Source organism: Salminus brasiliensis, chromosome 18, assembly GCF_030463535.1.
Source record: "Salminus brasiliensis chromosome 18, fSalBra1.hap2, whole genome shotgun sequence".
Lineage (NCBI taxonomy): Eukaryota > Metazoa > Chordata > Actinopteri > Characiformes > Bryconidae > Salminus > Salminus brasiliensis.
The window spans coordinates 11,061,877-11,085,486 of NC_132895.1; the positions used below are offsets into that span (position 1 = coordinate 11,061,877).

Sequence of the window (23,610 nt, forward strand, 5' to 3'; positions counted from 1 at the left end):
GGATACTTAGTAGCTTGTCTATATTGTGAAGAACAGATATGAGGATAATGGCTCATAAAGAACCATTTTTGTAAAAGAGAAGTATTTGTATATATGTGAAGAACCTTTTAAAGGTCTAAAGAACCATCAACTTTACTATATGTATATATGTTTTTCCCATGTTCTGAAAAATGCTTATTTTCAGGACCACCTCTATTAAGCATATTTTCATTGAAATTGTGTTTAGGGCACACATTTTTTTATTATATATGTACTCCACAAGTGCAAGTGGGCTTGAAGTCCAGTGGTGGCTTTTCCCTTATATCAGTCAATATTATTGATTATTAGAATTTGTAGCTCCCTAAAATCAGTGTCAGTATTGGTTCCGCTATTCTGCATCACTTTATTTAGCTGGTCCATTATAGACACCTGACATTTAACATTCAACTGGATATCTATTAAATGCAACTGATTCTCTATGGCACCCAATACTAACCTTAACCTTGAATCAACCCTGAAACCTAACCCTAAATCTAACCATAAACCTGGCCCTAAAAGGGTACAGGTCAAGGTTAAGGTTAGGCTGTGTTGGTTTACATTCGATAGACAATCATTTACATTTAGCTTAGAGTTCAGTACAGTAATAAGACAATTAATGGAAATCATCTATGAGGCATCTGCAAGGGAGCATCCAAGTAAAGTGTTACGCAATATTCATAGGATTGACCCTCTACTGCAAACAGGTTACACACTGGATATGTCCATACCGGTACAAATCCTGCATTCTCTGGAATTTGGAAAGGAGAGATTATTTTAATATAAATATAATTAATAACTTTACCATGAAATTCTGATCTAATGTAAAGAACAACTGACAGTTTTACATTATATCAAACAGTGCAAAACAGATAGGAGTGGAGATACCAGGTTTTTGCATGCCAGTGAATTAGAAGCAAGACTTTGTATCTGACCTGCATCATGTTCTGCTGTTTCAGAGGAAGTGCTGCTGGCTGAGGAGGATCAGAATGCAGAGGAGAAATCTCCACTGGATGGTGCGTGGTACAAGAAGAAACAGAACAACCCAGGTGAAAAGAGGGCTAGGGCACTGAGGGCTGGTTTACCATAGCAGCCTATGGTAAACCAGGCCAGTGTACAGAGGTATGGTCTCTCACCTCATCTGCCCCTTCATTCAGTAAGACGATTTTGCTCTGCAGGAGCACAAATCGATTAGTAGTGTTTGTATATGGATCAAACATGGATGTGGTTTGATCTTTTCACCTGGGAAACACAGTGAAATAAATGGGGCTCAGAGACTGTAGGCAGCCTTTTAGTTTTACACTTCTACAGTTCTACCAAATTTCAAAATGTTCCGTACTACATTAAGGATTATAAGGATTAGGATTAGATTCCCCATTTATTTAGTTCCTTCTTTCCGTCTCTGTGCCACTCTTACCCTTGTCTGTTTCTGTTTTAGACCATACTGAAATCTGACTGTTATAGAAACCCTTTACACTACTGTGCTTCCAAAGCTCGCCTCCCCTCTTCTCACCGGTTTTACCCTTGACATTCACAGTGGTCTTTTTTAACTCCTGCTGTAACTTGTGTGTGTGCTGCTCCTGCTCTAATGTTGTCCATTTCAGTCCGGCTCTGTCGTCCACTAGTTCAGGTTCGAGTTTACTGGTGCGTGACTGGTAGCCTGGCTGCGATACGATACGATAAAGCAGTTTACAATGAACATGTAAACATAAACTACGAAAACAACACTAGGCTTTAAAATACACTATATGTCCAAATGTTTGTGGACACCCCCCCCTTTCAATGAATGCATTCAGATACTTTATTTTGCACCCATTGCTAACACAGATGTGCAAATGCACATGCATAGCCTGTCTAGTCCCTGTCAAGAAGTACTGCCAGTAGATTAGGACTCTCTGGATCAGATAAACCTGAACATATTGCATCAATGGCTAATGCCAGGTGTGGGCTAGAGGGGTATACATCTCCCCAGCATTGCAGCATTGAGCTGTGGATCAGTGGAACTGTGTTCTCTGGAATGATTGTGGTCAATCTAATACTTTTAGGATGGGTTAAGGACGTGATGATGGTCATTCAATAACTTGACCTCACTAATGCTCTTGTTAGTGAATTCAATCAAATCCTCACAGCAATGCTCCAAAATCTAATAAGAAAGCCTTCTCTGGACAGTAGAGACAGTTACTCCAACAAAAGCAGGATTAACTCTTTTTTTAATACCCTCAATTTTGGAAGAAACCATGAACGAGCAGGTGTCCCAATACTTTTGTCCATATACTGTCTATATAGGATCATAAGAAAAACAACAAAAATAATAAGATGAAACCTCTACTCTCTCTCCTACATCCATTCTTCATCTCTCTCTCTCTCTCGTCCATTCTTCATCTCTCTCTCTTTGACCCATTGTTCATCTCCCTCTCTCTATTTCTCTCCCCCATTCCCCCCCCTTTCTCTTTCTCTTCCTTCCTAGTCTCTATCTGTCTGTCTATCTGTCCCTCCTCTCTCTCTCTTTTCTCTCTCTCTCTCTCTCTCTCTCTCTCTCTCTCTCTCTCTCTCTCTCTCCCTCCCTCTCTCTCTCTCTCTCTCTCACTTTCTTTCTCTCTCTAATTCACTCCTTATGTCTCTCACTTTTTGGCTCTTTCAGTTGCTCTCTCTCCCCCCTTCTCTCCCTTTTCCACCCTCTCTTTCTCTTCCTCCCAATCTCTGTCTATTTGTTTTTTTTTTTCTTTTCCTTGCCCCTCCTCTCTCTCTCTCTCTTTTACTTTCTATATTTCTCTCTCTCTAGCTCTCTTTCTCTGTGGCCTGAACTCTCTCTCTTTCCCGACACATTCGTTGACATGTGCTTAACTTCCTGTTCCCAGTAGTTCTGCTTTATCAAGGCCCATAATCTCTGTCAATTACGCCTGGCGTGGATGCCAGAAGTAATTATAGGGATTAAGACAACAGGGTTAATTGGATTAGCATCACACAGACACACAAAGATACACACACAGACACACACTGGCACACACACAGACACACATTGAGACACACGTCCCAGGGGGAAACACTGCAGTGTGAGATGCCTAGCGGCTAGGCTGCTGCAACAGCATACCAGTACAGCGAGGAGCTTAAGGGTCTGTAATAAAAGAGGAGTATAAATATAGACATGCTGTAGCTTTACTTTTCCTATAGCCCCATAGTAAGTGTGAGATATACAGCCATCGGGGGCAGAAATTGCTAAAAGCCAGGTCCTTCAATGTACAGTAGACCACCTGAGACCGCTGAGACGCGGGTTTGATTGACAGCCACTCGTTATTAGACTGTTATTAGCTGTGTTCAATGGGTAGGAGGAGATTTGAGATAGAGAGCTTGGGGGGGGGCATGAGGCTTGGGGTTGGCGCTCAGTCATGCATGTGTGTAGTTACTCAGCATCTCCTGAGTGCTAATGGCTGATGACTCACAGTGAGGTATGGCTTGCTGTGTGCATACATCTATCTTTCTCAGTTGTTCTAAACTCATGTTGCTTATGTAATGATTGGGCTTTGAGCAGTTAGCTGTTTTGAAAAAATGAAAGCATGGCAACAAAAGGCGTCGTGAGTTGAAGACTGAAGACGTCATTGGGTGTGTCGTTTCATGAACCTTGGGATGCTTTTGACATATACTAACACTTTAAATGCACACATTAAAGCAACAGTTGCTACAGTTACTGAGCTCTACTAAAGCGTGAGTAGACTGATAAATCCCTGTGCTGATCAGTTATTTATCTCAGTGTTACTGAACTTTACTAAAGCGTGAGTAGACTGATAAATCCCTGTGCTGATCAGTTATTTATCTCAGTGTTACTGAGCTCTACTAAAGCATGAGTAGACTGATAAATCACTGTGCTGATCAGTTATTTATCTCAGTGTTACTGAACTTTACTAAAGCGTGAGTAGACTGATAAATCCCTGTGCTGATCAGTTATTTATCTCAGTGTTACTGAACTTTACTAAAGCATGAGTAGACTGATAAATCCCTGTGCTGATCAGTTATTTATCTCAGTGTTACTGAACTTTACTAAAGCCTGAGTAGACTGATAAATCACTGTGCTGATCAGTTATTTATCTCAGTGTTACTGAACTTTACTAAAGCCTGAGTAGACTGATAAATCCCTGTGCTGATCAGTTATTTATCTCAGTGTTACTGAACTTTACTAAAGCCTGAGTAGACTGATAAATCCCTGTGCTGATCAGTTATTTATCTCAGTGTTACTGAACTTTACTAAAGCCTGAGTAGACTGATAAATCACTGTGATGAACCAGTGCCTTTTTCTGTATTGTAACATAATATGTTTCTGAATACATTCAGTACTGTGTGTTAAGTAATCGTCCATGATTTTCCAAAGTATGCTGCCCAACTTATGAATGTCCATTGCGCATTAGCATCATTATCCCTGTAGTTTAGTGCAAAAGTAAAACATCAAACTTGTCTTGGCTGATCAACAGCACTTGTGGTAATGGGCGCATTGTGCCAATTCCATCACTGCTTTAAGTACAAACTAATGCAGACTTTTTTTCCTCTATTGTTTTGTTTGTGTATTTCTGTGTTTGCAGTTTTGAAAAGGGCCAAGGTCAAAAAGGGTAAGAATGACCTTATTAGTGCTGAGGAGGGAGAGGAGCGCTTCACGGACATTTCTTCTGTCGGTAAGTCTTCACGTGTGGCACCTCTCTACCATAAATGAGTGAGTAGAAATGTCTCCACTATATTCAAAGTATAGACACACCGTGACTTTGCTCTTAGTCTGTGGAAAACAGATCCCCTGTGTATTAATAAGGTTATGTCCCAATGGGCTACGAAAGTGCTCTGAGCTTATAATAGGTCTAATAATAAAATGAATGTGCCATGATAGTACGATAGAAACGTGCCATATTCACTCACGTGCCATATTTCATTGATATACTTGGAACTTGGAAAGCACAGCCAGAAGTACCCTAGTCATGGAATTTGAACCTGCAAACCTGTCAGTCAGTTTGTTTGTTGTTTTTTTCAATGAGAACAGATACTAAACAGTGTCCAGAGAGGTTCTCTTTAGTATTTAAAGTATTTGAAGAACAAAGTAAATTATTAAAAATGCAGTTTTTATGTTTGTAGTATTTGTATTATTAGTCACCGTTACCCACCTCAACCATGATGCTTGCTTTATGAATGTGAAGCATTATAGATAATACTTTTATAATTGTAGTCAATGCTCATTTTTCAGCATTCATTGCTGACACAGATTTGCAAGTCCATGTAGTTTGTCTAGTCCCGGTACAGAAGTACTGCCAATAGAATAGGACTCTCTGGAGCAGATAAACATGAACCTATTGACACCATTCCTAATGCCAGATGTGGGCTAAATGGGTACAAAGCCCCCCAGCATTGAGCTGAGGGGCACTGGAACAGTTGATGGTGCTCAATGCTATACTTTTGGGATGAGTTGGGAAGTTGGGGATGAGGTGGGGTAAAGATTATCCAACATTCTGATCTCATTAACACACTTTTTCTACAATATGCAATCAAATCCTGACCGCAGTACTGCAAAATCTAGTAGAAAGCCTTCCCTGGACAGTAAAGACAGTTACGCAAAAAAAAAAAAAAACAGGATTAATGAATAGGTGTCCCAATACTTTTGTCCATATATTGCAGTTTTATTGGGAGCATTTTGTATGTATTTCTGATTTGATATAATTGAAGAATTGCTCTGAAAGTTATGAGCTGTAGTATGTATAAACAGAATGGCAAAACATCAGAGAGGACTGAAAAGATTTGGAAGTTTATGGTAATAACATTTTCAAATCCATTTGCAGCTCTAATTAGAAGATGTCAAAAAAGGTCCTATTTTCCTGGATAGACTGCATTTATAAAAGCACTGCTGAGTCTCCTGTGTATTTCAGATGTAAAATGTGTGTCAAGTGTCTCGGATTAGTGCAGATATGCCCATTAGCTCTGGCAAGTGAAGCAGGAGTGGAGATATGAGTGGGAGTTAGTGTGTATTAGTTCTGCCGTGATATAACACTCCAACTTTAAACTGTTCACGTCACCCTGAAGTAGCAGGCCCCTCTGAAGGGCTCTCTCACAGACTTGAGGGTCTGATGTAATTATTTTTTCTCTCTTTTTTAACGTGTGAGCTTTTGTGTTGGATCTTTGGAGGTACCTGAACTGTCTCTACACCCTAGCCTTGCTATTCTGACCAAGACAGCGGTTCCTCATTTTGGGGGATTGAGTGGTGTCAAGCACCTAAAGATCACAGGACTGGGCTCCTTAGAAAATAACTGCTTAGTCACTGGTAACTTAGCAACTGATCTGTGAACAGTTTTTCATTGTTGCTGCCAATGCTGATTGGTTGATGTACCGAAATGAAAATTACAGGTAGAAACAGAAGCTGAAATTCAGGACATACTGGGAAAAATTACCAGAGTAAAATTCGATAAGAAGGTCCAGATAATGGATTGAAGTGCAAATAAAAAACACCAATAAATTCTAACAGTTTTGCCACTGTTATTGAAACAAATCAATAAATTGATACTGTACTTTCAGGCCTACCACTTATCTTATTTAAAAGTCAGCTATGTCACCCGTTCAGTGCAGATTTAGTTGCATCCCTGTTGTTCAGCCGTGTTCTAAATATGTTCTCTTGCCACCCAGCACCCCCTGGATCACCCTTTGCCCGAGCCAGCCTAAAAAGCAGTAAGAACGACAGCTCCTCGTACTTCCGCCGGAAAGAGAAGAGGGTGCGCTTCTTCATCCGCCGCATGGTGAAGGCCCAGAGCTTCTATTGGATTGTGCTGTGCATAGTGGGTCTAAACACACTGTGTGTGGCCATGGTTCACTACGACCAGCCTGAGTGGCTCTCTCATTCACTGTGTATGTACTGCAGCTTGTTATGTATTTATAAAGAACACATTTAGGTTGGCTAGATGGGCTAGGTGGGTTTGTACATGTGTTTTTACTGGGACCCAGTTGGGCTTCCCGAATGGGCCCCATCATGGCCCTTATGCAGTGTACAATCCATATGGGGCTCATGTTTAACCTCTTGTGGTCTCATCGCTGACCCTGGTGGGGTATATTGCGATGTGGTGCCAATGTGGAACCCGAGGCCAAAACATTCTGGTTTCCTGCGGGGCTTCTCATACAGGTCCCACATGGACATTTTAGCTGGGATATTGGTTAATAATGTTTCTTAAACATGAAATAAAGCCTGTAGAAGCTTCTATGAATATAGTTGCATAAGCATTTTAACTTTTAATTTGAAGAACCCTGTGATATATCTGGTTTCTATAAGTTTTGCAATTAAGTGTACTTGAAAGCTCCTGAAAACCCTCACAAATAGACGCACAGTCAATTGTGGACTAAGGTACCATCTAAACCACTAGTAAGCAGCATGTTTTTTGCTGTTATGCATAAAAACCTTGGAGAATTTTGGAGCATATTATTTTCAAAAAGTAAAAAACAGCAACAATAGAGACAGAAGTCTTTAGCATGAAAGTAATGATATGCTATTAAACCATCACTTCTAAGTGCTAAATATTGCCACGCCATTCTAATCTAGTCCTGTGTTCCTGCCATGTGTTTTTGTGACGTGTTAGACCTGGCTGAATTTGTGTTCCTGGGTCTGTTCCTGTCTGAGATGACTCTGAAGATGTATGGCCTGGGGCCCAGGAACTACTTTCACTCCTCGTTCAACTGCTTTGACTTTGGGGTGAGTCAGTGCTGGATGAATCAGAAGCGCCCAGGAGGCCCACTCACTCGCAGCCATTAGCAGCCACTATGATACTTACAGCCACTTCACATCACTGGAGGGACGACCACATTCTGTGGCTAAACAAACCTACCCTTCTCATATTCATTAAGCAGGATATTTATCCTCTATTATCCATGTTGCTCACTGTTGCTGTGAACTCTGAGTCAGTATTGCTGTGTTTCTATGTCCTCTGGTCTGCGCAGGTCATTGTGGGGAGTATATTCGAGGTGGTGTGGGCAGCTATTCAGCCAGGAGCTTCTTTCGGCATCAGCGTCTTGAGAGCTCTGCGCCTGCTTCGGATTTTCAAAGTTACAAAGTACGGACACCGTTTCATTTTGTGTTCTTTATCAGGCTTCAGCATAGGTTCTGAATCACACACAACACTCATTTGTGGTTCCTTAACCATTTGAGCACTGTATTTATTATTCTGTTAATTATCCTAATGCAGGAACTACTACTAATTCCTTGCAAAAGGTAACACATGTTTTGTGGAGCCCCACAGGGTTCTATTTTAGGGTCTATGAAATTGTTATCATTATTTTAATTATTATTAAGTCTAGTGCAGTTATGATGGTGAAAAGTGGTGAAGTGTGGGCCTACATACAGTTGGTCCATCAATGCCTTAAGAGTTTCATCTTTGCATAGGTACTGGAACTCTCTGAGGAACCTGGTGGTGTCTCTGCTCAACTCTATGAAGTCCATCATCAGCTTGCTCTTCCTTCTCTTCCTCTTCATTGTGGTCTTTGCTCTTCTAGGCATGCAGCTCTTTGGAGGACAGTGAGTAGACGCCTTTTAACTTAAAATAATATAAAACCATCTGAAAGATCTGTGTATGAGGGATCCAGGGCAGGCTTTCCAGAGGACCCTGTTCCTAAATGGATCACTATATATTACTTTTATAAGTTGCCTCAAGATAACTATCACAAAACTCTCATAGGCGGCCTTAAATGTTCAAATGTTTGTGGACACCCCCTCTAATGAGTGTATTCAGCTACTTTAAGTTGCACCCATTGCTGACACAGATGTGCAAATGCACACACACCCAGCTTGTCTAGTCCCTGTAGAGAAGTACTGCTAATAGAATAGGACTCTCTGGAGCAGATAAACGTAAACCTATTGGCACTATGCCTAATGCCTGGCGTGGGCTAGAGGGGTAAAAAAAAAAAACCCAGCATGGAACTGTGGATCAGTGAAACTGAATGATGGTGGTGCTCCATCAGGTCAATACTTTTGGGATGACCTGATCTTACTTACATTCCTGTCGCTGACTGCAATCAAATCCTCACAACAAAGCTCCAAAATCTCATTTAAAATCCTCATTGGACAGTAGATACAGTTACTGCAAAAAACAGGATAATTCCCTTTTAATACCTGTGATCTTGATAGCAGGTGCCCCAACATGTGTCCATATGGTGTATATCTTGCTTTGGTAGCTAGCTATGCTACATTGACACAAGTATTGGGACACCTATTCCATTCCATTCCATATGACTGAATGTATTGATTAAAAAGGGTGGCCACAAATCTTTGGACATAGTCTAGCTAGCTCACATACTTCTGAATCTTGGTGAATCGACAAGTAAACATCATCTGAAACATCTGCATTGTCTTTAGATGTTTCAGAGTCTTACCCTGTCTGCTCTCAGCTCTCTAGGACATGATTAGGAAAACACATTTAGTTTAGCAGCAGCTAATCAGTCGTTGATTAGAGAAAAAGTAAGAAAGTCAATAAGGTCTTATTGAAGTGTTCTCTAGGATGACAGTTCACAGTTTTCCCTCCATTCTCAAGTTAAGAAAAAGCTCATTTAAAAAGTTTCATTTTCTAAAGCTCTCCCAAATCAACCCTGTTCACTTTGCTTTGCATCCCAAGAAAGCTTTGAGGCTGCGCCATCAGGAGCTGCTTTTTATAGCCACAGCGGGGTCCGACCCTGCAGTGAGGCTTTGATAGCACTTTGTGCAGCACGCTGTGCCCCGTGGTGCCGACTGCAGATCAGTTTTCTGAGCCAATCAAAGACCTATTCGCCATGGCTGATGTGGTTTACGCTGGGCTGGAGTCAGCCGAAGGCACCATCTGGTAGACATGGCTACCTTATCAATGTGTGCAGAGGCCCAGTCACAACATGTGTTTAATTGTCCGGTGTGGTTTGTATAATAGACTACAAGATTGTCTCCTGCTGTCAGCCGCAGCTCTGGTAGCAGATTCGGGAAGTGGAGCTTCAGTGGTTGAATTATTGAACAGAAAGGATGCAGAGAACCTGCCGTGATTACGTCAATCTAAGAATCCTCTGTTTACGTTGACAAAGGCCGTCCACATGTACACAAATGTTAAATTTACACAAATGTACACAAATGTTAAATTTACAGAATAAAAAAAAGTGTATTTTTTTTATTCTGTAGTTTGGCCTTCTGTCCACATTAGGTTTTAGCCACTGGAACATATTTGGTAATTTTGTTCCTGTGTTAAAATCACAATGTTGCAGCGTGCTTGATTCAGAGTAAAAACACTGTTTACTCTATTATTACACTGTGACCGAACATACTGCGCTCAAATTCAGCTTACATGATCATGATCATACAATTTTTGGCCATTTTTGCATGTAGAATGAGATTTCCAGATACGCTGTTAAGAAAAGAAAGAAAATCCTACAATTTTAAAAATATCCCACTGTCTGTGGATGGGGCACAGAATTGTGCTCAGAATTTTACTGGCAGAAATGCAACAAACGTACCCATGCTCCGCCCACAGATAAGATCTTTGACAGCAACTGTTGCTTGACTGGATATGCTTACTTTTGCAGAAATCCCATTCCACCTATATGTTCACGATTCATTTCCTTTTCTACCATCAAATGTTGTGGCATTGCAAAACTAACACCCTGCTAATTCTTACTTCTCACCCTGAAAAAAGCATTTTAAACTTCTCAAATTTGACAGATTTTGTTTTCCTTTTCTTGCCACTGTGATGGGAAGACTCCACAGTTTTTGAGGGAGGCTTTCATTTTTGAGGGAGTGTAATTTGGTGCTCATGTACAACAGTGCAGAAATAGTGATTTTTGCTATAAGAAATGCTGGATTTCAGTGTTAGAATAATAAATCATCGCTGTCACGCAAAACCTTTGTATCTCCGTTTTTGTGCTTTTCCACTTTTTGACAGAATTTGAATGACCGTGGTTTCATATATTGTTTTAAATGTCCAATAGAATAGAAACTCCAAAAAGTTTAAGCTAAAATAGTTAGCCCCTTAAAAAGCCTATGGAGCACCGGCGGAAGTGTTATTACAAACTTCCCACCAGTTAGTGTGGTAGTATAGTATATTGTAGTATATTGTAGTATATTAGTTCTTCTGTAAAGTTGGCATTTTGGAGATGCAAGGCTTTTGTGTGGCAGTGATGAAACATTAGTAATATAGTAAATTTTAAGCTGTTCTATTAGTAAATCATCTTTTAGTGCATGGAGAGTTTGAAGCTTGTGGCTCTGTTTGGTTACTGAGTCTGCTGGTTTAGACCCTGTCACAAATTCCCACCAATGTTTACATGGTGGAGTAAATCAAGTTGAACATCAGCCACTCTTCTAATATCTAACATCTAACAATTTTTGAGCCGTCCTTTATCATTTTTCCTACACAAGGTCAATGAACCATGTGTTTAGGCTTGTGTGACAGTTCCACACATAATACATGGGCACCATGCTTCCAATTTGTACTGATTGGTCCGAAAGCCTGTGCTATTATTTATAAACTATTATAAACTGTTATAAAGTTTGTCTGAACTGTAGTCTGAAAGCGTTTGCCGGTGGGGCATGGATAGGCTCATTCTCAACATTTTGATTCTTATATGTATTCCTTTTATTTTTTGCTTTGAAACCATTCCCATTGGCCACAGTGTATCCTCTATCCACCCTTCCCTCCTACTCCTTTGTAATCCGGCTTCCGTTCCTTAGCAAACATTTGTGAGTGGGAAAGAGATGCAGCACGGCAGCAGGGATTTCCATTTCCTTGTTCAAGGACTTACCGAGCTGATTATACAACATGCTTGCTTGCCTTAATGATAGGCCTCCTGCTGTCAACTTCCTGAATAAATAGATCTCTGTCTTTCTTTCACTCTCCCTGTCTGTCTCTCCATCAATGTGACCAACTCCTTCTCAGTCCTAAGTAATTAAGTAGGTGTGTGATTTTACCATACTTAACCAGAGTGACAGAAGCAGTGCAGCGCTGGGTGTTGGTGTAGATTTGGTGTAAACTGTGTAAACTGAAATGCTCTGCCTGGCACTGAGGGTGAGTCAGCGGTTTTGTAGCCATTCCAAGTCAATCTCAAAAGCATGAAAGCGAATGTGTTTCACTCATTACCCAGCAGTCACTGGTAAATCAGAGATGGAGAGCCTCTTTAGAGGCTGGAAAAGGTTGAGGATTTAAAGCTATCAGGACCTTAACTGGCTGAGCCTGCTGAATCACAGTCATGAAAGCAAGGCTATTGTTGTTATTTGAGAGTGCAGATGAATGTATACTTCATATTTTCTTCTCACTTAATTAAATTTCAACACATTTACACAATTAAATAAGATCATTGAGGTGAATTTACTAGGATTATATAGAAAATATATAAATGACTGAGAGAAATGAGAGATATTAGATACATTGAGCAGATCTGAGATGTTTTCACTTCTCAGGGCATTGTGTAGAATCTACATTAATAACTGCTGAACAGCCTTCTGTCAGTCCTCTTAGCATTAGTAAGTCAATAGAAGCAGTGTCTCGGGTACCAGGGGTTCAAGTGGGTCAAACCCATAAGCTACAGTAGCAGCTTAGCAGAGTCAGTCATAAAATCAGTTTGTTTTAGAGCTGCCTAGAACAAGATAAACTATGTGTCCATATGTTTGTGGACCCCCCTTCTAATGAAAGCATTCAGCTACTTTAGGTTGCATCTATTGCTGACACAGATGTGCAAATCCGCACGCACACACAGATTGTCTAGACCCTGCAGAGAAGTAATTCCAACAGGGTAGGACTCTCCTATCGGCACCGTACAAAGCCCCCCAGGATTGATTCATCCCAATACTTTTTGGATGAATGGGGTGGTGCTCAACCAACATCCTGACCTCAATAACGCAACATTTTGTGGAAACTAGTAGAAAGTCTCCTTCTCTGGACAGTAGATACAGCTGGATAAACTCATTTTAATACCCTTGATTTTGGAAGAAACAATGAATGAGCAAGTGTCTCATTACTTTTGTCAGTGTAGTGTAGTTTGGTGTCTGTTGGTGTAAAGGTTTGCTTTTAGTTAGTTTTACATCTAAGCTGTGAGGCTATAACTATGTAGCTATGAGATTTTACCAGGGATCACCAGGGATCAGTGTCCATGTGCACTTACAGAGTTTTATGTTAAAGCAGCAGTATGTAAGAATTGGTATTTTGTTCTCTTGGGTTCCTCCTACCGTTGGGGAGTGTAATTTACTTTTGCACTACTGTAGTAAATACAAATCGTGCAATGAGTGCCCCCTATGGACAGCTCCAAACGTGCATTTGTTGAGCTGAGAGATACAGAACTTACATCTGAAGTGAAAGGAGCTTGTGGACTGAGGCTGTAGAGTAAAATTACAGGGTTTTTCTTGGAGAGGCAATGGCAGAGACGCCATTTCCCTGTTACAGTCAGTGGAAGATCAATATGATGAAGCTGTTAAGAAAAATGCTGCATAATGTAGCACGTAATGCAATGTGTGGTTTAATATTTAATAGAGTAGGTTTTTATTGCTTATTATTGTCAGTTTCCAAATGTTCTCTCAAAAATATGTGTATGTCTGAAGACTGCAGTTTATTACTTCTTTGAGACACTTAATGTTTTTTTCTTTTTCCAAAAAAAGGTTTAATTTTGATAAAGAAACGCCCACTACAAACTTTGACAACTTCCCAGCAGCCATAATGACAGTCTTCCAGGTGCGCCATGTCTTCCCTTCCTCTTAAAATTTTATTCAGTTTAATAAATAATGGAAATATCCAGATTTAAATGTATTTGCATGTAATTGTATGTATTTAACATAATTTTGTGCTCTCTGATTATGTTTTGTGTGATTTTGTGTCCCCTGCAGATTCTGACTGGAGAGGATTGGAATGCAGTGATGTATCACGGGATTGAGTCTCAGGGGGGCGTCAGACGTGGGATGTTTTCCTCCATTTACTTCATTGTTCTCACTCTCTTTGGAAACTGTATCCTCTGTCACGTTACCAAAACTGCTCTGACGACAACACATACTGTTTGATCGGAGATCTTATCACAGTTATGCCTTCAGTACAGTTATGTCTTTAACTTGAGCTGAACCAGACACTCTTCTTAATGTATTCTTGGCTATCGCTGTCGATAACCTTGCCAATGCTCAGGAACTGACAAAGGTGAGTTTATTGATCGACTCTGCTTCATCTTTTTAGTCCTACTCTTGGCGTTTGTAATTCTACATCAAGAACAACCTTAGAGACGCATAACTGATTGTCAGCCAGCCTGCTGCAGTGCACCAGGGGCTAGATTCAAAGCTCTTACGTACAGGAAATATAATGATCCCAAGCAGAACTCAAATAAATTGTTCTTTACAAAAGCCATGCGGTCTCCTAAAGTAGGCTAGGTCCTAAAACTACAGCTGACAGTATCAGGATTCACTATATATATATATATATATATATATATATATATATATATATATATATATATATATATATAAAAATCAAGACACCTCTTCTAATTAGCGAATTCTGCTGTTCAGCTGCTGCTATTGCTGACGCAGGCAAACACAGCTTAGGTAATGTCCATAGAAAACCGCTGGCAACATAATGAGATGCTCTGGAGTAGTTTGACGTGAGCCCAAGATCACCATGCCTGTGCCAAGCAGCAGCTACAGGGGTATAAAGCCCCCTGGTGTTGGACTGTGGAGCAGTGGAACTGCGTTCTTCTATGTGATGGAGCTTCGTCCAATACCTTTGGCATGAGTTGGAGTGGTGTCTGTATTCCAGATCTAATCATTCAATATCACCTGACCTCACTGTTGGCTGATCTGCTTAATTGAGCATTAATTATGACCTAAATGTACATGTTATTAATGTGTGTATTAATTGGCCGTACTTAAATTCATTTGGGTTCTAGATAGTTTTAGGTTAATTTTGTGTGAGATATTTCAGTTAAGAGTTCACTAGTATATCATGAAGTGTTCCTCATCCTCAAGGTCTGGTTATATTCATTGTAAATATAATAAGTGTATAATTATTATATTATTGAGTCCATTTACATCACAAATTCAGTATATATTCTTGATACATTGGTTGCAAAAACAAAATGTATATTATGTCAGAATATGTTCAGTATACGAGTTTGTTTATCTGTGTTTGGTTGTTAAAAAGGGCTGAAACCAACATCTACCCACCTTACAGTTTGTGTAATGGTCATTCCAGGTACTAGATTACACTCATTACTAATTTGTGACTAAAAAGCACTGAATATTGTGCATAACAGGGTGGTAACATAAGTGTTTATTGTGCATTATTTCACATATTAGTGCGCTTATTATTGCTGTTTATATAATATACCTCTAATTATGTACTAATGAAGGTAATAATTAATTCATCATTTTAAATTCAGTCTAATTCAGCCTTTAAAAAAAAGGCTGAATTAAAGATCTTAATAAAAACCAAACTTTGTGTTCCTATAATAAAAAATATATGTAGTGTACCTTAACATGAGTAAAAGTAACCATAACTTTTAAAAAAATAATATATACTGTATATTTTTCTGAGCTTGATTCTATAGACAATATTGTTTAAGAGCTATAATAAGGCATTTGAGATAATAATACACTAATAAGTGTTCTTTGTTTTCATGCCAAAAGCTATGGAGAAATATATTTAGCATTATTCAGCATCAGCATTATTATTTTTTTTATTGTTTTTTTTTTTTTTACGGTTTTACAATTACTATTTATCTGCTTCAGCATCAGGAATCAGAAAGGCCTTTTAATGGCTCTCTGGATTACCATCCCTGCCCTTATTTTGTATCTTATTTTTTCCCCAAGCCTTTACTGACTCCCGATATGGTCACTGTCTCCTTTAGGATGAAGAGGAGCAGGAGGAAGCGGCCAAAAAGAGCATGGCCCTACAGAAGGCCATGGAAGTGAAGGAGGTCAGCCCCATGTCTGCAGCCAACATCTCCATTGCAGCGTAAGTCTGGACATTCTGCAGGTCACTCCTCATTGCCCTCTAGTTTTACTCTACGCTTACTGTCTTCTCTTACCTCCTCTTAACTCTTTCTGTAATGGGTACAGCTTTATGTCCATACACACTGTACTGTGTGACTGTGATGTGTGTGTGTTGTGTATCCTGCAGTATATATTCATTTATTTAGCTAATTCTTCTTTCTTTCATGGATCCGGTAACATCTCACAGACCACCATGTCCATTCGCCCAGTCATTGTTGTATATCTTTAATCTACACTTTGTAGCCCCATTTGGCCTTAGTGTGTAACGTCACCAAAACACCATTTTGGAGGTATTGTTACAGTGAGCAGTTCTGTGAAGGCAGGAGGAACAAAATCTTTGCTAGCATGAAGAGAAGCAGAAGTGAGGTGAGAGGATGCCATACCAAGACAAAGTCAGCAAGGATGCTGGAGACTGTTCTTTGGATTAATTTTTATCTATTAACAACACAGATGCAAACATCCTAATAACAGTAAAATTACCCTGCATTGCTTACTCCTACCTCATGCTACTACTCCTACCTCTGAATATTACCAGCTGTCTCGTAGCATAAGCTTTGCAAACTTGTGAACAGCTCTGAAACTAGCCTATAAAGCCCACATGACTTTTTATTGGTGCAGAATTTTGACCAAAGGACTGTGACAACATAATCCTGACAGGAACTTTTACAAGCTTTTACTTGCACTCAGTTTTCCAAATACATGGCAAATTTAGATATTAAAAGATATTACAAATACATTATAAATCTAGGCTGTAAAGATGATGTTGTCCTGAAGTGAACGAGAAACATTATTCAGCTCATAAGAATAAATAAACAAGAGCATGTCATCATCATCATGAAACACACCAATGTCTAGAATAGTCCTAAAATAAAACATTTAAGTTTGATTAAATTAAACACATTTAAGATTGAAGGTACTTTAAAGCACCATAAGTCATATTGAAAAACCTCCCAACGTTCCTCAAGGATCTCTTAAGGTGCTTTAAGGAACCTATAAGGAAGCTTTTTCTTCCAAAATATCTTTCTTGAAGGTTCCTCAAAGCACCTTAAAAGGTTCCTCCACAGTTTCATATTGAAAAACCTTTCAGGATCTCTTAAGGTGCTTTGAGGAACTTACAAGGAAGTTTTTGCTTCTTCAACTTAAGAGGTTCCTCCACAGTTTCAAATTGTATAACCTCTAAAAGTTCAAGGACTGCCATTGCTAATACAAAACAATGGAGGGATAACTAACGTTAGCTACTTTAGAAGACTGAACTGAACTAAAAATAAGGCAATTTGAATTGACTAGAGAACATCATTGACAAGAAATATATTTACTTTGAAGGCACCTATTAGAGGCTATCCAGTGCCACTTACAAGTACTTACTGTAGGTACAATAGTTTGAATAGGCTAGCATACAAAAGATGCCTTAATTTAAACACTGCTAAAATCAAAAGTCAATGTTGTAATACCTAGATATACAATCCTTGGCATATACTATGCTATGCCTGAATGTGAAAAATCTAATTAAGGCATGAGTACAAGCACAAACCTTTAATACCTCCAAAATGGTGCTCAACCTAAAATGAATTTCACTTTTAGGCCATCTTTCAAAGACTGGTTGTTTTGTGACTTTCCTTTAAAAGCTGGTGGCGCAGCTTTATGCCATTTTTATTCCAATTTTTAAAACCACTGTGTTAAACTAGATAGCGCCAATGTATGTGGTCAGCTGTGTGCTTAATAAATCACAGGATCCTATTGTTATGGTGCAGTTCACTATGCATGTTTTTTCAAAGATGCTGCGTGTTTTTCATTTTGCTGTCTAAAATTGATGTTCTTTCTTAGACTGTGTTTTTACCTTTGACCTGTAAGTGTGACGTTTTTGGTGACACTGAAGTAAAGGATATTTTGAGCTGTTTTGATGTGTGCAAGCAGCCTTAACTGAAGTGTTACCAATATGTGTGCTGTGTGTTGTGCAATGTGCATTGGACAGGTGGACAAGCAGGTAGATGGACGTTTCCTCAGGGGGAGTCCCTCTGACGGCCATCTCTACCTAAGCACTCTTTTTGGTTGGATTTTGATTTCAATTTTTGTCTTATTCTTCATTGTTTTGTTTTGTTTTGTTTTGCATGTGCAGTTTTGTAAAGCAAAATCGAGATGTGCTCTCTCGCAGCTCTTCCGTCTGCAGCGTTCACTCACCGTGAGTTTTGCTCTCACTTACAATATTCTCCTCACTCCTCTGTCTTTCCTCTCCTCCTCTCTCCTCTCCTCGTCGCTTGTCAGTTTCTCCTCTCCTCTCCTCTCCTCTCCTCTCTCTGGTCGACCCGTCGCCTCCCTGTGATGCTCTTAAGCATGATACTCTAGCCCCTGCTTTGGATTTAGAAACGGACTGTTATGCTTTCCCTAACCCTTAGGGATATTTTTTAACTGTTGAAGGAATACTCCACCATCAATAACAGTACAACAACAACAATAATAATAATAATAATAATAATAATACAACATGTTTCCTGAGAAAAAACTTGCATAACCCCTTACATCCTAGTTTATCACCCATTAGTTATTAATCCCAATGCAGAAACTATTGTGAATTATTTGGGAACCATTTGGTGTAGCATATCTTGTGGTATCCCACATGGTTCTGTTTTAGGGCCTACAAAAGTGAGGTTAGGAATTATAGTAATGTAGTTATGTTAAGTTGAGTGGAGGCTTAAATACAGGATCTAAGGGGTTAAAGTAGCATTATGCCAGAATTGGTATTTTTGGCTCTTGGGCTCCCCCTACAGTTGGAGAGTGTAATTCACATTTACCATGCTGCCATAAATACAAATCATAGTTTGAGCACCCCCTCATGGATGGCTGTGCATGTACATTTCTTGAAAAGCTGAAGTAAAAAAGTAAAGGAAGCATGTGGACTGAGGCGGTTGAGTAATTTTACAGAATTTTACACAAAGATAACTGTAGCAACACACAGTTCTCACAAAAGGTCACATACACACTCCACAAAGTTACAGCATTCTAGCCTGGAGTGGTAATGACAGAGACACTATTTACTCTATTATAAGTCTGTGAAACATCAAAATAAATCTGAAGCTGTTATTTTAAGTTTACTATTACAAACTGAAAACATAATTTTCAGTGATTTCACTGATTACATAAAGTTCCATAAATAAACCTGAAATACACTATATGGACAGAATTATTGAGACACACCTCTTAATCATTGAATTCAGGTGTTTAGTTCAGTCCTATTGCTGCAGGTGTATACAGTCAAGCATCTAGCCATGCCTTTAGTTTGTCATAGGGCCTAGTCTGCCATTACACACATTAATGAAAGAATGGGTGGTTCTAAAGAGCTCACTGAACTCCAACGTGGTTCTGTATGTCATAGGATAATGCAACAACAAGTCAGTTGATGAAAGTTCTTGCCCCCTAAAAAATCCACCATTAGCTGTGAGTGGTATTATTGACAAGCAGAAACATTTAGGAAACACAGCAACTCAGCCACAAAGTGTCAGTTCACGTAAAGTTACAGAGCAGGGTCAGGGCCGAGTGCTGAGAGAGGCGCATAGTGCAGAAAAATGTGTGTGTGTGGGGGGGGGGGGGACTCCATATTAATGCCTTTGGATTTAGAACGGGAGATCATAGAAGCTCCTGTAGGTATAATGTGTAAATGCTCCAATACATGTGTCCATATAGTATGTGTGACTATGGATTGTAAATTTGAGACTAAAACCATAACACTTCCATAACACTGGTCTTATTATGAGACAGACATCAGGGATTACCTTGCCAAAGCTGTTCTTATGAGGCTTTATTCAGTTATTTTCCATCTCAAAGGAAACATGTAATTAAGTAATTGAGACAGGTAATTGAGTGTATTTTATAGACTCCTAGAGTTTGGGTCGAAAAACACTGGAGTATTCCTTTAACATTACCGCTATAATGACCGCAGTGAATGTGTGATGCTGAGGAAATGGTTTCGGTGTGAGTTCAGCACAACAGCAAATACGCAAGGACCAGATAGACTTCGCATTCTCTATCTGACCCTTGCTAAACCTTGCAGACAAAAATGGGCAATGTCAAAATACTCAACGAGGACAGATCGTCATGAGAAGTGGGTTACGCTGCAGAATCAGTGGCTTATAATACGTAACCTTAGTCTATGAAGGTAGGATTTATTTAACAGTCAGAGGACGTCCCCTCAAAGGCAAAGGCAAGAAGGCCTGTGTTACTTCAGCCTCGAAACATGAGCCGCTGAGCTCACCAGGCATAGGTGGTACGTTTCTGATACGTGACTTATTATTGTAATGTGGACTTAGAACTAGAAGGGCCGGCAGTATTTCCCACTGTGAACACATTTTAGTAATCTTATGTGAAATATTTCATTTGATCTTGGTGGTACTCTGTGTTTTTCTGTTCCTGGTGTGATGAATTATGGATTTGACAGTTCTGAGAAACAGACTGCACTTGAAGTTTGTTTTCCTTGCCAGCGAGTAACGTTTCCAATATGAATGAAGGCCAGGCCAAACAGAGCAGGCTGGGTGTGCTGCCTACAGGCTCCACTGGTCATTTGGATCAACTTTGTGTTTGTGTGTGTTGTGAGGGGCTTTGGTGTGTGTGTGTGTTTCTTTGAATGAGTCATGGTATGCTAATTCTGTATGGGCAGTATGGGTGTGGATGTCTACTTTTAGCATGGATTAATGTCCATAGACGTACAGTGTTTGTCTGTCTGTCAAATGTATGGCTTGTCTTTGCTGTTGTCTTTGCTGTTTTTCCCCTATCCTTGTCATGGGCTCTCTCTCTCCCTCTGTCTCTCTGTCTGTCTTTCTGTCTCTCGTCCCTGTGTTGTAATGTCTGCCCTGTCTTTAACATGTCTGTTGTTCTGTGTTGTGTCTGCGTCGCTCACAGGAGTTATGTCTACTCCCCCGTCCGTCGCTTTTTGAGGTATAGTCCCATAACTTTCACTCAGGAGTCTTCTAGCAGATCCCATTGACCTCCCCATGCCCATGCATTCATTTATAGGTACTGTTGTGAGATTGGACACAGCTCAGTTTCTGTCAGAATATGTGCATTTATTGGTTTGGAGTAATATTTATTGTTCATGCATGTAAAAAAGTCAGAGTTAAGTGAGATTCACTTTAGTTTATTTAAAAATATTTTCATCTCAGTGCGCAGCTGGTCATCTGGATGAAAACATAGACTATGCTGGTAAGTTAGCTGGTTGACCAGCATAGTGTATGTTGCATTTGATTTTGGTCACGTTGGTCGACCAGCTTGGTCATACGTGTTGTCTTGCTCAGTGAGGTTGATCATGCTGATAGATCAGCTAAACCATCAAACTCAAATAAAAACATGAAAAGGTTCATTTTGTAAAGCTTGTCCAGCCTCACAACATTTACCACAAAGGAATGCATTTGTGGGTGGAGTGTAGACATGTCAGCTGAGCATGACTACTTCAGTCCCATTGCACATGCTGAATTTGCATTAGAATAGCTGACGGAAATGTCATCACTAAGACTTCATCTACAGAATGGATGAAAAGCGTTTAGCTTATGTTCTGGCAGATGTTTTTTTTTTTTTCGTTCTCTTGGTTCTATGTAGTATAAAATGTGGTGGGTGGATCCTTTTCCTAGCATTCAGAAGATTTTGTGGACCACAGTTTTGTGTTTTCAGTCCAGTGCAGTGTACAGAGGTCATTACCCAGTAAAGTTATGCTTAGTAGGAAGACTTAAATGTCTTTTTATAAAAACATTTTGCTAGTCAAAATGAGTTGACATTGGACAGAAACACATTTTTACACACACACAGACACACACACTATATATATATATATATAATATATATATAATATATAATTCTTTTAGCTACTGCAAGTAAAATCAGAAGATTTTTGAGGTTTTAAAAAAGCCCTTTATGTAAGCTAGATCAAGGCAAGAGATAGGAAGTAATGATATAAGCTGTAACAAAAGATAGGTGGACTGTTGCATGTTGACAAATATGAATGTTGGCCCTTTTAATAGGAAAATAGCTTTGCACATTATAGTTGTTAATGTGAACATAACTGTCAAACCATACAGCCTGGTTTATGCTAAATCTCTATGTGAAATATGCTGCAGAGCTTTCTTGGGACTATCAAACTCGTTACTGAGCTTTTTGGAACGCCCCTGGGGCAGCAATTAGTTATTATGCGAATCCTGTGGCTGTGCCAGAGGATGCTTTTTGGACAGCACATTTCATGGCAGGATGACACTGATTACTGCCCAGTAAAACCACACTGAAGCATCAGCAGTAGCCCTTCAGCCCATTTTAAAACATAATCAGCATTTCTCTGGGCCTTTTTAAGCCAGCAGCTCCAAGGCACTCCTCTGGTCCAAAGCTCATCTAGTGAAAAGGTTTGATTTGGTAGCATGACTTATAGGGGCATGAGCAAAGCTGATCTTTTCATTTTCAGTCCACTGATTCATGACATGCACATGCATTTCTACTCACATAAGCATCACCTTAATGCACTATTCTTCTTTAATGTCACCAGAGGTGGGTAGCAGCTCGTTACATATATTCCGTTCCATATAATTAAACACATTTGTGATCGATAGGGATAGATTTATGCTCTTGTAAGTATTGTCAAGTGATTGTGCTCTGACTCATTCTCATAGTGCTCTGAGACATTCTCAGGAATGGGTGCCCTTTGTAAAGGAAAGATATGACAAAATGACAACCATTCAAGCCTATCGTATTCCAAAACATTACAGGGTTGAATGTGACGGGGTTGAAGGTTTTGTGCTAAAATGACAAATGCCTTTCTGTGCTAGCAAACACAATTGTACAAAAGGGTCTCCTCACATCAGATCTTTCTGTACTGTAAATGGACCCTTTTCACACTCCAGGGCTGTTAAAAGGAAATACATAGATAGATAGATAGATAGATAGATAGATAGATAGATAGATGCTTTATTGACCCCGAGGAGGAGGAGTGGGTATCAGCAGACAGATGACAATACTGAATAAATATGTGCATATTTTGGTATTTAAGTGAAGTGTCTGTAGTGTCCAGGAGTGCAGATATGCAGGATGTACAGTAAAGTGCAAATAGTGCAGATTTAACCTGTGATAAAACCGAGTCTGATGGCTCTCGGAACAAAGGATCTCCTGAATCTGTCTGTCGAGCAGCTCTGTGACAGCAACCTGCCACTGAATTTGCTCCTTTGGTCTATAATGATGGTGTGCCGTGGGTGACCATCGCCTGCCGAAAGTTTTAAAACAAGGCAGTATAGTGTTTTACATGCTTTTTCGTGGACCTTCGTCACGTCTCAAGCAGTGATGAAAACCAATTTATGAAAAAAGAAATTGCTTATTACTTTTGAATATTTCAATGTCCAAGATAAATCATATATCAAGCATGAAATTGTGTATCAGACAGCTATTAGATTGCATCTTTGAAAAGCATAAAATTGCATTAAAAATTTAGATGAAATAAGGATGGCTGGATTTTGTACACCAGTATCAAAACAAACAAATATTAGTCAAGCCTAAGTTGTAAACTAATCAACAGAATAACTTTCCAGAGGGGGCAAAGATGCAAGACTGTTGCATCAGTTGTGTCATCTTGTCAAAGCATGCTACCATTGTGTTTATTAATACGT

General features: G+C 39.6%; 1 protein-coding gene across 16 annotated transcripts in view; it reads left to right on the plus strand.

Moving 5' to 3' along the window:
* The window catches only part of cacna1bb (calcium channel, voltage-dependent, N type, alpha 1B subunit, b), a 183,842-nt gene that overhangs the window by 101,451 nt on the left and 58,781 nt on the right, over positions 1-23,610 (plus strand). For 9 of the 16 annotated variants that reach the window (XM_072661537.1, XM_072661536.1, XM_072661542.1 and 6 more), the window contains 11 exons: positions 975-1,064; positions 4,587-4,676; positions 6,661-6,879; positions 7,602-7,714; positions 7,960-8,072; positions 8,402-8,533; positions 13,613-13,685; positions 13,838-13,955; positions 14,071-14,138; positions 15,841-15,947; positions 18,102-18,164. In XM_072661537.1, coding sequence (XP_072517638.1) covers positions 975-1,064; positions 4,587-4,676; positions 6,661-6,879; positions 7,602-7,714; positions 7,960-8,072; positions 8,402-8,533; positions 13,613-13,685; positions 13,838-13,955; positions 14,071-14,138; positions 15,841-15,947; positions 18,102-18,164 — 1,186 coding nt within the window. The remainder of the gene's footprint in view (positions 1-974; positions 1,065-4,586; positions 4,677-6,660; positions 6,880-7,601; positions 7,715-7,959; positions 8,073-8,401; positions 8,534-13,612; positions 13,686-13,837; positions 13,956-14,070; positions 14,139-15,840; positions 15,948-18,101; positions 18,165-23,610) is intronic. The other 7 variants (XM_072661550.1, XM_072661543.1, XM_072661549.1 and 4 more) reach the window with 3 other exon arrangements.